This window comes from Pygocentrus nattereri, chromosome 5 (assembly GCF_015220715.1).
Source record: "Pygocentrus nattereri isolate fPygNat1 chromosome 5, fPygNat1.pri, whole genome shotgun sequence".
NCBI lineage: Eukaryota > Metazoa > Chordata > Actinopteri > Characiformes > Serrasalmidae > Pygocentrus > Pygocentrus nattereri.
The window spans coordinates 26286066-26302191 of record NC_051215.1 but is presented as its reverse complement, the minus strand read 5'-3'; the positions used below and the strand labels follow the sequence as shown (position 1 = coordinate 26302191).

The 16126-nt window shown below is 46.4% G+C and overlaps 3 protein-coding genes across 9 annotated transcripts in view; all 3 read right to left on the bottom strand.

Annotated features, from left to right (window-relative positions):
• si:ch211-130h14.4 overlaps positions 1-4214 on the bottom strand; it is a 29273-nt gene extending 25059 nt beyond the window's left edge. For 3 of the 7 annotated variants that reach the window (XM_037538914.1, XM_037538915.1, XM_017686675.2), the window contains exon 1: positions 3229-3549. In XM_037538914.1, the coding sequence (XP_037394811.1) occupies positions 3229-3438 (210 nt within the window). In that variant the 5' untranslated portion in view covers positions 3439-3549. The other 4 variants (XM_037538917.1, XM_037538916.1, XM_037538918.1 and 1 more) reach the window with 4 other exon arrangements.
• A 1494-nt stretch (positions 4215-5708) lies between these two features.
• On the bottom strand, positions 5709-8467 carry prr18 (proline rich 18). The gene has a single exon (XM_017686676.2). The coding sequence runs from the start codon at positions 8339-8341 to the stop codon at positions 7499-7501; it is 843 nt and encodes a 280-aa protein (XP_017542165.1). The 5' UTR covers positions 8342-8467; the 3' UTR covers positions 5709-7498.
• A 2838-nt stretch (positions 8468-11305) lies between these two features.
• Positions 11306-16126, bottom strand: part of sft2d1 (SFT2 domain containing 1) — a 37229-nt gene continuing 32408 nt past the window's right edge. The window contains exon 8 of the mRNA XM_037538707.1: positions 11306-11858. Coding sequence (XP_037394604.1) covers positions 11819-11858 — 40 coding nt within the window. The 3' untranslated portion in view covers positions 11306-11818. The remainder of the gene's footprint in view (positions 11859-16126) is intronic.

Sequence of the window (16126 nt, the reverse complement as noted above, 5' to 3'; positions counted from 1 at the left end):
GTATTTAAATTCTATAAGGGGGCTATGCACCTAAGTTTTTCACTCACTTTCCACATGTATAAATGTGATGTGACAATAAACGTGATTTGATTTGACTTGATTTAGAAGGTTGCAGTATATTGTCCCATTGAGAAAGCACAGAGACTTCATCAGTCTCTGCTTTGTTCTCCTGAGAAAAAAAGGCCAGATGCCCGGCTGGCAGCCCCTCACTGCCCATGTTCCCAAATTTTACAGGGCCAGCCTGTTTAGGAAGTCTGGGCTTTGTGGTCTCTCACAAAGGACATTAGAAGGAAGTGGCATTTATCAGCTCAGTTGCCACAGCAATGCATAAAAGAATGGAAAAGTGGCCATACAGTTATCTTGCCGCTAAACAACATAAAGAAGAGGTCAGTGAGGGATAGCAGAGAGTTGGGCGACAGCATCGTCTATCTGCCTGGCCATGTCCACCATGAATCAGCTCTATACTGCTGGACTCTGAGAGGAATACAAGAGGATAAGGTCAAGAGACCAGACCTCACAATAAGCCTACCAGCCACCCCAGTGTGACCAGTTTTCAATCAGACCCATCCTGTTCACTCCCACAGAATTTGAGGAGAAGAACGCAAAGAATATGTAACAGGAGTATTAAAAGAGGGGGAACAGAAAGAGGTGGAAGAAGCTACAGACGACAAAACTGCAGAACAGGGCAGAGAAAGTGTGAAAGAAGTTCAATCGAAAGAACAGAACAAGGATTCTGACCACAAAAAAAGCTTTTGGAGGTTCAGTGGGATGGAAGTGGTGGTGGAGGTGGACTGTGTTGCTGGCTGTAACCTTGGTGACCATCTCAGCAGTCGTTTCTTTGTATTTTCTTTCTTCTAGTTCTTCTCCATCGATAGATGGGAACACAAAAGTGTTGGGTTTTAGAAAGCTTGCTGATGATGTAAGCCAGCCAAACAGCCCCTTACTCTCTACAGCTGCCACCCCACACATAGACCCGCTCTGAAAGGCTCCACAACGAGCTGTCCGCACTTGAACACAAAATGAATTACATCAACCACGAAAATGTGTGGACCAGTTGTGCCGGCACGAACACGAACAATACACCAAATGAGGGTCCGCACAGAAGAACTGTTATGCAACAGTTCCACATAAGTGTGCATGGTGTCCCAAGAATTGGGGGGAGGGCCAGGCGCTGACAGGGCTGTGACCTCACACTACGAACCATTTTTCACTTCAGTTTGCTTGCATTGCTATGGTGATCATTGATCTCTCACCAGCTAATCTACTAACTGAATTTAATGAGTTCTCCATGGCAATGCTGTCAATGTGTAAATGGAAGCGTTTCAGATTTGAGCAAATGCTTCATTTTAATTTACTATGGAGACTTTACTGTAAGTTGGGGACAGATATAGTACTGTGTGAAAGTCAGAGACCACCCTTCGTTTATTAATTTTCCAGTCAAAATAGCCATTAAGTACAAGCTATTCTTTGTTCAGCATCAGGAAAAAAAGCAGAAAACTAATGTAACAGAAACTTACACAGAAGCCTCAACGAAATATCAGATTTTTCAGGTTTTATTTTTTTTTTCCCAATTAATCTGCAGGAATATTTTTCCTCACATTGAAAGTTTAGTCTTAGAGGTCCAAATAATCCCAATCACAAATTTAAAACCCTAATCAGTCCCACAACGGTGAAATTTCACCTTCGCATTTTACCCATCTGTGCAGTGAAACACCACATACACACTAGTGAAGACACACACTTGAGGGCAGAACGGTGGGCAGCCCCATCCGGAGCACCCGGGGAGCAGTTGGGGGTTAGGTGCCTTGCTCAAGGACACCTCAGTCATGTACTGTCGGCTTAGGGAACCAAATCGGCGACCTTCTGGTCGCAAGGCTGGTTCCCTAACCTCCAGCCCAAGCGTTTCCTTTTCTCAGTGAGGTTCTTCTTGATCAGCTACACATCCTTTCAGTCCCATAGTGCTAAGTTGTCTTCTCACAGTGGAAGGATGGACAGAAACACCTGTGGATGTTTTCAGATCTAAAGCAGCTTGATTTTCTCTTCTCTCTCAAAGATGAAAGGTTTAAGTGTTGTTTATCTGACGGGGGCAGTTTTGGTGTCTACCAGGTCTTCCAGGTGGTTGTTAGGAGTCACATTTTCTCTTTTGCTATTAATCATTTTTGAACTCTAGTTCGGGGACACTCCTGTTGTTCACATATTTTCTACTTCTTTATGAAAGTGAACAGTTTTATATCTAATCTCTTCAGACAAATCTTCTGAAAAATAAATGCCTTGTACTTAATGGCCATTTTGACTGATAATGAAACAAATGAAGAGTGGCCTCTGATTTTTACACAGTTTACACCATGTTGTAGATAAAATGATGAAGGCTGAAGAGCATTTCAATGAACCATTAGCACAAAATCAAACCAGATTAATCCCAACAAACAGTCTATCATTTACTTCATTGCTGACCTGCAGCACTTCTTCTTCTGACAGTGTTTTTATGATTGAACTGCTCTCTAATTAGGTGACTTTACAGGCAGTAATATATTGCTCTTATTATTGCAACAGATATCACTACTTAATACCACTGTTCTTCTGCCTTACACATAGGCTACAAGCACTGAAGCTGTTCTGGTGACTTAACACCTCAAGAAGACACGTAATGCTGGTATTTCCTTTGTCATCTCTCTCTATAAACTACATAATACAGGCAACTGTACTGAGAATCAAATTGCTGAGGATCTGAGCCATGCTTCCATCTGCACATTTCCTAAGATACAGTCAATTACCTTTACTTTTAAGGCTGCTTTATTAAATAAATATTAGAACCTTTATAATTCTAAAAACATTTTAAAGCAGGTCTGATTTTGTCTGCTTTATGTGTGTCGTAGGGTATTTTATCATGCTGGTATGTAATGTTATGAAGTTAGCAGTCAGGTACAGTCATATGTAAAAGTTTGGATGCCTCTGCTTATTTGATGAACTTAATATATCGGGGGAAAAAGCATAAAAAGTGGCCTGTGCAAAAGCTTTGGCACATCATTTACACTGTTATCATTTTATCATTTTATATTGTTCTAATCCTTTCCCCAGCTTGTTAAATTTAGCAAATAAATACAGATTTTGCAGGAAAAGGCCTCGTTTAGGTTTGTTACCTTAGAGGATCGGCAAAATATGTTTCTTGCTATGGACTAATTCACAATGCTTATTTTAAAAACTGATCTTGACCGGAACGGCACATACCTTTTCAAAGCCTTCAGACAGCGTGTAAGAGTCCAGGATGGAGGGAAGGGAGCTGGTGTGAAGAACATCTCGGACCTTCGGCGTCATGTTGTTGAAGATAAGCGAACTGTGCTGGCAAATCAATTTAAGAACTGTGGCATTCAAGTGGAATTTCACCCATTTTTTCACATTTCTTGCATAATTCTGCAGTTGCAATGCTAACAAAGTCATTCAAAGAGACTTGATACGAAATGGTTCATGACTGACCTACTGACTCTGATTAACTTACAGTGGTAGAGACAGGAACCAGGGGTCACCATGTCTACACACATAAATATAGCAACTTTATTCACTATCCAAAAGCACCAGTGAAACTACACGTGTCTTCTGAGTGTTTTATGTATGTATGTGCATATATATATATATATATATATATATATATATATATATATATGTATGTATATGCTTTACGTTGCATGTGCCCTTCCGCTATATAATGGATTAACAAGATGTTTTAGACCAAAACTTCATCACAAAAACATGTCACTCACTTTCTGTGAGGGAACAGAGGTGGACGTCTGGTTCCTATCACCACCACTGTGAACAATTCTGACTCTGAATTCTTTCTCTAAAACGGAGCATTTCACACCAAACCACTCTGAATGACTTTATTTACGTCTTAACCACTTAATTATACGGAACTTTGGAAAAATTCAGTGGACTTTAACTTTAAGAACGCCTACCATTCAAAGCTCTCAGATGCGACCTGCAGACCAACAGGCTTTCAGCGGAGATTTACCACAAATGAAACGGTTGAATCTGACCAGCGTCCAGCGCTGATCTGTGTGTCGAGCTGCTATGTTTGAACGTATCAGTCCATATCACACTCACCTCAATCTGTACATCTGATCGGTCCGCTTAATGTGAATGTAATCAGTCGCCAACACGGCCGCTGCTCGCCGACTCACACCGAGTGCGTGTTGAGGAGGCCGTTGCCATAGAGACGGCAGATCGAGCCTCAGAGCTTCTCTCTTTCACAACTTCAGCTTCTTTTGATATTTATTCCCTCCACATTTCGCTAAAGGCGGCAGAAACATCCAACAATGATAACATATAAAACGACGTGGCTGACGTTTGCTCCGTACTCTCCAGCTTCTTGGTTTTTTTCCCCGTTCCACCTTAAATGGAGACGTTAGCATGTAACTGCTGCATCATTTAAGGTGGAACTGGGAAAATTCGACCTCAGCGTCGTTATAAAATATGATACCCGCACCTAAAACACACCTCTTCAGTCTAAAACCACTGCGCTTTAGACAGAAGCCAAGGATTAACCTAGCAGACAGGTGAAGATGAGCGTCAATGCTAGTTAGCATTAGCCGTTTGCTGTGATGAGAACGGGACATGCGGATTTTTTAAAAAGAACATAATCTCCCACCGAAACATCTTCCAAACACTCGGATCCGGCTCAAACAAACGAACCGAAAACGATGCCAAACGATTACTGGAGTCTATTTTCAGCTTCCTTAAACGAAAATTTCACCGACTTTTTGGAAATTCCTGCATAATTAAATGGCCAAGATGTAAACAAAGTCATTCAGAGCGGGTTAGGGTGAAATGCTGCGTTCTAGATAACCTCAAGGTCAGAACTGTTTACAGGGGTGGTGAGAGGAACCAGATGTCCACCTCTAAAAGCTCCCTTACGTAGTTATTAGACGAAATGAAAATGAATGCAGTGCCTGATGTCAGACAGTTGTACAGTAGTTTGTGATCAAGATTGATCTAAAACGTAGTACATTTATGTTCGTCTTTTCATGGAAGCTGTTCTAAGACGAAACACTGCCCAAAAAGACCTCATTTTTCAGATTCCTGGCTTGTGCCAGGATCAGAACTACATATAAAAACTCAGAAGACGTGTTTCACTGGCGATTTTGGATAGCATGTAATGAAATGGCTGTATTATACAGGGACCCTCGGTTCCTATCAACAAAATTAACATAGTCCCCCCCAAAAAGGTTTTCCCCCCATATTGTCCATTTATGTAACATCGATGATGGTAAAAACAAAAGACTCAGAAGGCACGTGGGTTTGGACAGTAAACACCGTGGCCATAATTTTGTTGTACACATCTGGTTCCTATCACCAACACTAAAAAAATGAGTCAGTAAGTTTCTCTGCAAAAGAACCAGTTCACACCACGCCACTCTGAATGACTTCACCCCTCAAATCACTGACTTACGCAAACATTTTGAAAACTCGGTGGAATTCCCCTTTAAACCTGCGCAAAGCTCTCAGACAGTGAGACGTTCAGTACCATCACATGGGAACAAAGACCAGACAAACACGATGTTTCCCTCCACGACCAACCAGATAGCATGGGCTTAAGCGTTTCCATGGAAACGGGTGATGACTGACGGGGGAAAAAAAACGAAAACAGAGTCAATTCAACCTTTTTATTTCTTAAAAAAAAAAAAAAAAAAAAAAAAAAAATTAAAAAATGACAAGATATCGAACAACAGCTACAGCTTAATGCTTTTAAAATAAATACTGTACAAAACTGGTTTATTTAAACACATTTTCGTGCACTTTTCTCTTCCCGCCAAAAATTGTGTTTTTATTTTCTGTCAGGTAGAGCTGGAGAGTCGATCCCGAAGAGAACCGATTCCCCGACTCCAGGCATTTGGGGAATGAAGAGTCGAGTCTGGAGCTCGACTCACATCAGCTGCGTTTCATTTTAGACAAAGTGGAAAATTAAACGGAAAATTAGTTAAAACTGGCTTAGAATTAAACAGCGCCAGTGTCAAAACACCAAGACAGAAATAACAGATGAGAATCATTTGCAGCTTAGCCAGGCCCCGTTAGTCAACCTGCTGAAAGGACCATTAGAACAACTTGGATTAAAACCTGATGAGAATGCCTGTATGGCTACCAACAGAAACCACGGGTAGGAAACCGTCAAACGCATCTGGAAACAGTCACAAGTCATCTGGTAAACCATTAAAGTCCTTTAGCCTGTGACATCAACTCATCAGGAAAAAACCGTTAGTGGTTACTTGAACCAATAGAAACCTTTTTTTAAATAGTAGGGAAGTTAATTCCCTGCTGAACGAACACCATTAGAACCATGATGGCTTTGCTATCTAAAGGGAACTGGCTTGTTACCATTAGAGCCCACTAGTCTTCTGTAGGACAGCTTTAGATCCCACCAGAAAACCATTAAACATGTGGAATCAGTCAAAGGACACCTGCTTAACCATTAGAGTTGGTCGTGATACCAGTCCAGTCAAAACAATACCATTAGTGGCTACTGGAAACCATTAGGAACCAACAGTAACTTAACGGCTTCTTTCTCCTCATAACAGCGTTTAGCTGGTGTTCTCTCCAAATCTCCTCGCCAAGGTCATACAATCAGTATTGTACTTATTTCTGTCAGACACCCTTCTGTGAGTCATCCCGCGGAATCGGAACCGGTGTCGACTCAGCGTCTCTGGACTCGGACGGCCTTCGACTGTCAGACACAGCCGTCTGTGACGGCCTTTGTTTTCCTGGCACAAAGAAAGTGAACGCTTATTGGTCGCCACCACGCGTCGCTGCCCAATCAACTTCACGCATTTCTTTGCGCCGTCCAATCATTTCGCGCGCGCGAGCTGGACCTGAGTGGAAAGAGGTGAAGTGCAAAAGCAGAAAAAGAGAAATGAACTAAAAAGCGGTTTCACGACATCGCTGCATGTGGAGAGACGGAGAGCAGTGAGAGTCACTGAGGACGAACGGCGCCGAGCCGTCTCCTCTAGCGGGCTACACCGGAGCTGGGGGCCAGCAGTTCTGTCCGTGCTTGCTGGTTGAAGGGATCTTCTCCACCGGCTTTTCAAAGCTTCTGCGAGGCTGAATCGCTAGATGTAAACAAAGTCATTCAGAGTGGGTCGGTGTGAAATGATCCGTTCTAGATAAACTTGGTGAGAACTGTTCACAGTGGAGGGGACAGGAACCAGACGGCCACCTGTAATGAAGCGTAATGAATACTTGGCCTGATGGGCGACGTCGTTTTATGACCGTTTGGGCCCAAATCGATTAAAATGCATTTATGGTGATCTGTGCACGGTGGAGGGGGAACAAACCAGGGACCCCTGGTTCCCATCACAACCACTAAAGAAATCCCAGTCTGTACAATAAACCAATTCACCCTGAACCGACTGTTCACATCTCAACCACCGAGCTGTGCAGACCCTCAAAGCCCGGTGGAGTTCCCCCTTCAAGGGAGTCCTTCACAGTGTCTTTTCCCAGCGAATCACCGGCATCAGCAGCCCTTGAGGTGCGGCAGAGCCGAGAGCTTGTCCACTTTGCTGAAGGCGGCGGCGCTCTCCACGCCTTTCAGCCACTCTTTGCACTTCCTCATGACGGTCTCGTCCACGTCGCCGTCCTCCTCCTCGTACTCCACGTCGTCGTACTTGTGCTGGTCGTTGAGCAGCGAGATCTTCACGATGGCGCTGATGTCGCCGGGACAGTCCGGCCTCGCCGCGGGCGCGGAGGAGCCCTTGGAGCCGCCCTGCGACCTCTTGGAGGGGAAGACCCGGCGGTGCCTGAAGTCCGCAGACCCGCAGCACTTCTGCTGCTTGGCCAGCATCTGCTTCTCCAGGTTGCGCTTCTGGATGACCAGGACGGCTTCGGGCGTGAGGCTGAGGGAGAAGCGCACTTCCTGCTCCACCTCCTCCCCCTCCCTGCCCAGCGAGGCCCGCGAGGAGTGTCTGCTGCTGCGGGGCGCCGCCGCCGTCGACTCGCCGGAGCTCGACCGGGGCACGCTCTCACACGAGCTGCCCAGCGGCTTCGCCACGGTCACCCACGAGCTCTTAGTGTCCGTCTCCAGGTGCGGAGCTGCGCCCTCTGCGCTGACCTTACCCGCCTGTTGCTGCTGATGATGATGCTGCTGCTGCTGTTTGCGTCCCAGCTGCTTCAGGTTAGCCGCCGGCCACGACGTGGACAGCTTCTCCCTCTCCATCTCCTCCTTCTCCGCCTTCGCCTTGTGGCCGAGCAGAGGCTGAGGAGGCGGGGGCACCACGCCAGCGCTGGGCTTCTTCTTCCTGAAGAGCTCCTTCCCCGGCGACGATATCCGTGAGTGCAAGTTTATAGGCGGGAAAGGCATCTTAAAAGCGTCACAGCGAAACTACGTGCGAATAAAAACCTTAAATGCGTCCATTCATAGTCACACAGCAGCAATCGCCTCCACCACCTCCACGTCTCCAGCCCGAGCAGCTCTGCCGGGGGGGGGAAGGCGCTGATCCGGGCTTTTATACATCCTGACGCGAGTGGGCGGGGAGCTTGGGGTCTTTCATCCAATCAGAGAAGACGCCACTAGCGTGACGTCCGGCGGATGAGATTCCCACCGCGTTCTGTTTTAAAGTGCAACTCCACCACTTTTTCTAATCTTGGTGTGACGTGGCTCATTGCAGAGATTCAGACTTCTTTATAGCGGTGGCGATAGGAACCAGGGGTCGCCATGTCTAGAACAGATATACAGCTAATTTGTCGTCTCTCTAAAACCGTCAGAGAACCTACGCGACTTCTGAGTTTTTGTATGCGATGTTGATGATGGTAACGTAGTGGTAAAGCGGAATCGAAACGTTTTGGGGACTATTTTGCCTTAGAACACCCTTCATGTATTCCTCCACCATGAATAGATTATTTAAAAAAGGCCAATATTGGCCAAAACATTAGCTACCGTTAAACAATGTGTCAGACACCGGGTTGAGCATTCACAGCCATTTCGTGAAATACCATTCGGTGAGGGAACTTTTAGAGGTGGACGTTTGATGTCCGTCACTGCCACTGTAATCAGATCTGACTAAGTTTCTCTAGAGCGGAGCATTTTACACCAAACAACTCTTTACATCTCAACCATTTAATCACACAGGGGATTTTGAACAATCGGTGGAATTTCCCTTTAATCTTTATCTTCAGCCTAGCAAGCAGTTTTATTTCCTTATCTGGTGCAAGATATGAGGGCTCTCCTCTGAACCCAGCAGGAGCACGAATCAGTCCAGCCTCACTATTTACACCTAGTAATAATATCTGAACTCTACTCTGCTTTTTTTGTACATTAATCAGTAAGCGTTTTTACAGCTACAGCAGTGACCTTGAGGCAGCACAGGAAAGGTTAAAGACAGCCCGGCCCCACTTTGCTATTGATCTGACACTCATCTTTTACTGCTTTTCTCTCATGTGAAGTCGCCCAGACACTGTGAACTGAGTGAAGATCAATATGACTGTGTTTGCTTTAAAACCGCCCCACAACCAAATTCACTGTACATCCACAATGAGCTGATCACATCCTGTATTCTTAAACTCACATCAACCCTGTTTAGATTCCCTGTTTCTGCCCCTGCTCTTTTACCTTCTCCTCCCCTGGAGGCACAAATGACTGTGCACTTCTTTAACCTCATGTTGTCCTTAAGCTTTAAAGGGAAATTCCACCATTTCTTCATCATTTCTGCCCAGTTAAATTGTTGAGATGTAATCAAAGTCATTCAGAGAGGTTTGGTGTGAAAGGCTCTGTGTTGGTGAGACTGAGAGTCAGAGTTGTTCAGAGTTGTGGTGATAGGAACCAGACGTCTGAAGAGCTCAATGCACCTAAAAGCTCCCTCACAGAAAGTTAGTACAATAAAGGGTTATAAATACACTGTTGGATGGCTGAGACATTGTCTTACAGTAGTTTTGAGAAGATTTGGGTATAAAGCAGTGTTCCTCAACCCTGTCCAGCACATTTTTGGTGCCTTTACCTCAATAGGCTGTTAATGAGCTGATTCCTTGGAATGTTGGGAGGAAGGAAAACACTAAACAGTGCACTGAAAGACCAGGGTTGAGAAACAGTGGTATAAAACATAATGTAGAGAAATGTATTCATGGCAGAGATGCATGCAGGGTGTTGAAGGCAAGACAGTTCCCAAAGAAAACATATTCTACCATTTGAACATTACATATCAAAGTCTTGAATTATACAGAAATATGAAAAATTCAGTGGAATTCCACTTTAAAGCAGTGAACATTACATTACATTGATGTGTTATTGAAAAAAATTCCAGCAGCACTGCTGCGTCTGATCCACTCAGACCAGCGCAACACACATTACCACACCATTACCACATCAGTGTTACTGCAGGGGCCATGTGAGGGTCCAAGGGGGTCCTAACCACTGAAGAACAGGGTAAAAGGGGGCTAACAAATTATCACAGAAACAGATGGACTACAGTCTGTAACTGTCGAACTGCAAAGTGCACCTATAGAGTAAGTGGAGCTGATAAGATGGATAATGAGCGTAGAAACAAGGAGGTGGTCATAATGTTGTTATATATACTTCGTCTCATGTGATGGAAGCTAAACATGTTTAAAACATAAAGAACGATGTTATGTAAAATGCAGACCACACAGTGTGCATCATATGCTGTGTGGTCTTTGTTTTACAAAAGGCTCTCAAGTGTTTACCAGCCTGTAAGTGTATTTATTTATTTTTTTGTCTAGGTGTTGGCGTAAAGCTAGGAAAAGCTTCTTGAGCCCTACAAACAAAACTGAGATAGATGAAGAGGCTCCAACAGCTGGATGTACTGTCCCATCAGCATAATGGCAGGCACGTAAGGCGTGATGTACATAATGGCACTCGCCGGTGGAGGAGGGTTGCTCAGTATGGAGCATGCTCTGCCGTAACCATGGCAACGGCAGCTGTGGACTCGCAGACTGCCAGCCTAAGCAATTCAACAACAAACCCACCACACTAGGTTATTGGGTCATGTTTAGATCACTCACTGCTCCGAGGTAGACGACAAATATGAGCATATGGAAAACAGCAAAAAACAAAGGCAAGGGCGGGGGGGGTGGGGGGGGGGGTACATGTAAGCTCATCTCCTTTGTGCCGAGAGAGCTGCAGGTGATGCAGCGAGAGCCAGACAGCCTCCGGGCTGCCATCATATCATACCATCATATGTGACACACAGCTAGTCTGACGCATATCCATACAGCACTGATGTGAGCGAAGACCAGAGAACACCGTCACATTCAGTAGGCCGCACTGCGTTAAACGATGCATTACAGGACAGATGGTAAGGAAATAAGAACATGATGGAGAATGATGGAGTTTATTAGGCAAAGTATGGCATTAGACACTTTCCTCTGGTAAAGACTCAAACATTCCGTACAAAAAAAAACAAAACAAAACAAAAACATAAAAGTATAACAGTATACAAATATAACATCTGGAAATTAAGACAGTAAATAAGGCACTTGGCACTAAGCTCGGCGGTCTCTTTATAAATCACTGAGAAATTTTCTTAAATATGTAGTCTTTTAAGGCACACGCTATTCACTCATCAACGCTTACACACCATCAGAGAGAAGAGAAAATAAAAAGAAACAGAAAATCATCATAGATGTGCATATTAAAGGCAAATAATACACTGTTTTTTTTTACATCATTAGTAAAACTGGTGTTTAAACTGAGAGAGAAGAATATCCTTAGAATAATGAGTGAGATAAAAAAAAAAAAATTCAAAATAAAATATTTTACATATATACTCTTGGCTTGAAACTTCTGACTGGGCGTTACATTAAGGTGGTTCTGAGGAAAGCAGCTTTAGCCCAAACAGGAGTTGAAGCACTTTATAACTGCATCCCTGTAAGGACACAAAACAAAGCACAATTAAATACTGTTAGTGCTACTGCAATAAATTCATTGAATTTATACATGTGTGTATATTTATATACACACACACACACACACACACACACACACACACACACACACACACACACACACACACACACACACACACACACACACACCACTTTATTAGGTATACCTGTTCAATTGCTTTTTAACACAGACAGCTAATCAGCCAATCACATGGCCGTAACTCAATGCATTTAGGCATGTAGAGGTGGTCAGGACAACTTGCTGAAGTGCAGACCGAGCATCAAAACGGGGAAGAAAGGTGATTTAAGTGACTTTGAACGTGGCGTGGTTGTTGGTGCCAGACGGGCTGGTCTGAGTATTTCAGAAACTGCTGAGCTACTGGGATTTTCACGCACAACCATCTCTAGGGTTTACAGAAAACGGTCCGAAAATATCCAGTGAGCGGCAGCTGTGTGGACGAAAATGCCTTGTTGATGTGAGAGGTCAGAGGAGAATGGGCAGACTGATTTGAGATGAAAGAAAGGCAACAGTAACTCAAATAACCAACCAAAATCTCTGAGGAATGTTTCCAACACCTTGCTGAAAGTATGCCATGAAGAATTAAGGCAGTTCTGAAGGCAAAAGGGGGTCCAACCTTTATTAGTATTAGGTGTACCTAATAAAGTGGCTTGTGAGCGTATATACACACACACGGCGAATCAAAAGTCACAGGACACTGTTTTATCTTATTTTATTTTTCAGGCTGTCACAAGCCTCCATGATGTGGTGCTGAAAGTGGTGATTTTCTCAGCATTATATATATATATATATATATATATATATATATATATATATATATGTCCTCTCCTTGGATCACCACCTTATCGTGGTGGAGGGGTTTGCGTGCTTGAATGATCTTAGGAGCTATGTTGTCTGGAGCAAAAGCTCCTGGTAGGGTCTCCCATGGCAAACTGGTCCTAGGTGACAGGTCAGACAAAGTGTGATCCATAATAACCCCTATGAAGACACAAAAGCAGGACTTGTGTACCCTGCCCAGAACAGGGTTACCGGGGCCCCACCCTGGAGCCAGGCCTGGGGGAGGGGCTCGCCAGCGAGCGTCTGGTGGCCGGGCATTTACTCATGGTGCCCGGCCGGGCCCAGCCCGAAGGAGTTACATGAGTCCCCCCTCCCATCGACCCACCACCAATGGGAGGGGCAGTAGTAGGGGTTCGGTGCGTTGTGGATCGGGCAGTGTCCAAAGGCGTGGGCCTTGGCGTTCTGATCCTCGGTTGCTGAAATTGGCTTTTGGAACTTGGAACGTTACCTCACTGGCGGGGAAAGAGCCTGAGTTGGTGCGCGAGGTTGAGAGATACCGGCTAGATATAGTCGGGCTCACCTCAACACACAGCTTGGGCTCTGGGTCCAATCTCCTTGAGAGGGGCTGGACTTTATTCTTTTCTGGAGTTGCCCATGGTGAGAGGCGGCGGGCAGGTGTGGGCTTTCTCATAGCCCCTCGACTCGGTGCCTGTATGTTGGGGTTTTCTCCGGTGGACAAGAGGGTAGCTTCCCTACGCCTTCGGGTTGGGGAACGGGTCCTGACTGTTGTCTGTGCTTATGCACCGAACAGCAGTTCAGAGTACCCAGCCTTCTTAGAGTCCTTGGGAAGGGTGCTTGAAGGTGCTCCTCCTGGAGACTCTATTGTCCTACTGGGGGACTTCAATGCTTACGTGGGCAATGACAGTGAGACCTGGAGGGGTGTGATTGGGAGGAATGGCCTCTCTGATCTGAACCCGAGTGGTGTTCAGTTTTTGGACTTCTGCGCAAACCACAGTTTGTCCATCACGAACACCATGTTTGAACACAAGGATGTCCATAAGTGCACATGGCACCAGGACACCCTAGGCCGCAGTTCAATGATTGACTTTGTAGTCGTGTCATCGGACTTGCGGCCATGTGTTTTGGACACTCGGGTAAAGAGAGGAGCTGAGCTGTCAACTGATCACCACCTGGTGGTGAGTTGGATCAGGTGGTGGGGGAAGATGCCGGTCAGACCAGGCAAGCCCAAACGTATAGTGAGGGTTTGCTGGGAACGTCTAGCAGAAGAACCTGTCAGATTGATCTTCAACTCACACCTCCGTCAGAACTTTGACCAGATATCGGGGGAGGTGGGGGACATTGACTCAGAATGGGCCATGTTCCGTTCCTCCATTGCTGAAGCGGCTGACTGTAGCTGTGGCCGTAAGGTAGTTGGTGCCTGTCGGGGCGGTAATCCTCGAACCCGGTGGTGGACACCCCAGGTGAGAGATGCCGTCAAGCTGAAGAAGGAGTCCTACCGGGCATGGTTGGCCTGTGGGACACCAGAGGCAGCTGGCAGGTATCGACAGGCCAAGCGATCTGCGGCTTCAGTTGTCGCCAAGGCAAAAACCCGTGTATGTGAGGAGTTTGGTGAGGCCTTGGAAAGTGACTTTAAATCGGCTCCGAAAAGATTCTGGCAAACCGTCAGGCGACTCAGAAGGGGAAAGCAGTGTGCCACTAGCACTGTATATAGTGGAGATGGTGTGCTGCTGACTTCGACTGAAGACGTCATTGGGCGGTGGAAGGAGTACTTTGAGGACCTTCTCAATCCCACCGACACGTTCTCCAGTGAGGAGGCTGAGTCTGGGGACATGGGAATAGGCTTGTCCATTACTGAGGCCGAAGTCGCTAAGGTAGTTAAGAAGCTCCTTGGTGGCAAGGCTCCAGGGGTGGATGAGATCTGCCCTGAGTTCCTCAAGGCTCTGGATGTTGTGGGGCTGTCTTGGCTGACACGCCTTTTCAACATTGCATGGACATCGGGGGCGGTGCCACTGGATTGGCAGACTGGGGTGGTGGTGCCTCTTTTTAAAAAAGGGGACCGGAGGGTGTGTTCCAACTACAGGGGAAATCACACTCCTCAGCCTCCCTGGCAAGGTCTATGCAGGGGTACTGGAGAAGAGAGTCCAGCTTATAGTCGAACCTCGGATCCAGGAGGAACAGTGCGGGTTCCGCCCTGGTCGTGGAACACTGGACCAACTCTTCACCCTCTCCAGGATTCTGGAGGGTTCATGGGAGTTTGCCCAACCAGTCCACATGTGCTTTGTGGATCTGGAGAAGGCATTCGACTGTGTTCCCCGGGGTATTCTGTGGGAGGTGCTTCGGGAGTACGGGGTACATGGCTCTTTGCTACGAGCCATTCAGGCCCTGTACAAACAAAGCAGGAGTTTGGTTCGCATGGCCGGCAGTAAGTCAGACTCGTTCCCAGTGAGAGTTGGACTCCGTCAGGGCTGCCCTTTGTCACCGATTCTATTCATAATTTTTATGGATAGAATTTCTAGGCGCAGTCAAGGGATGGAGGGTGTCCGGTTTGGTGACCTCAGGGTCACATCGCTGCTGTTTGCAGATGATGTGGTCCTATTGGGGACATCAGGCCGCGAACTTCAGCTTTCGCTGGATCGGTTTGCAGCCGAGTGTGAAGCGGCTGGGATGAGAATCAGTACCTCTAAATCCGAGACCATGGTTCTCAGGCGGAAAAGGGTGGAAAGCCCTCTCTGGGTCGGGGATAGGCTCTTGCCTCAAGTGGAGGAGTTCAAGTATCTCGGGGTCTTGTTCACGAGTGATGGTACAAGGGAGCGGGAGATTGACAGGCGGATCGGTGCTGGGTCAGCAGTGATGCGGGCTCTTTACCGGTCTGTTGTGGTAAAGAAAGAGCTGAGCCATAAGGCAAGGCTCTCGATTTACCGGTCGATCTACGTTCCCACCCTCACCTATGGTCATGAGCTTTGGGTAATGACCGAAAGAATAAGATCGCGAATACAAGCGGCCGAAATGAGTTTCCTCCGCAGGGTGTCTGGACTCTCCCTTAGAGATAGGGTGAGAAGTTCAGTCATCCGGGAGGGACTCGGAGTAGAGCCGCTGCTTCTTCACGTCGAGAGGAGCCAGCTGATGTGGTTCGGGCATCTGGTTAGGATGCCTCCTGGACGCCTCCCTCGGGAGGTGTCACAGGCGAGTCCACCTGGGAGGAGACCCCGGGGAAGACCCAGGACACGCTGGCGCGACTATATCGCCCAGCTGGCCTGGGAGCGCCTCGGAATCCCCCTTGGAGAGCTGGTGGAAGTGGCTGGGGAAAGGGAGGTCTGGGCTTCATTGCTTAGGATGCTGCCCCCGTGACCCGAACCCCGGAGAAGCGGAAGATAATGGATGGATGGATGGATGGATGGATGGATATAAATATGTTTTAATGTTCTTCGCAGT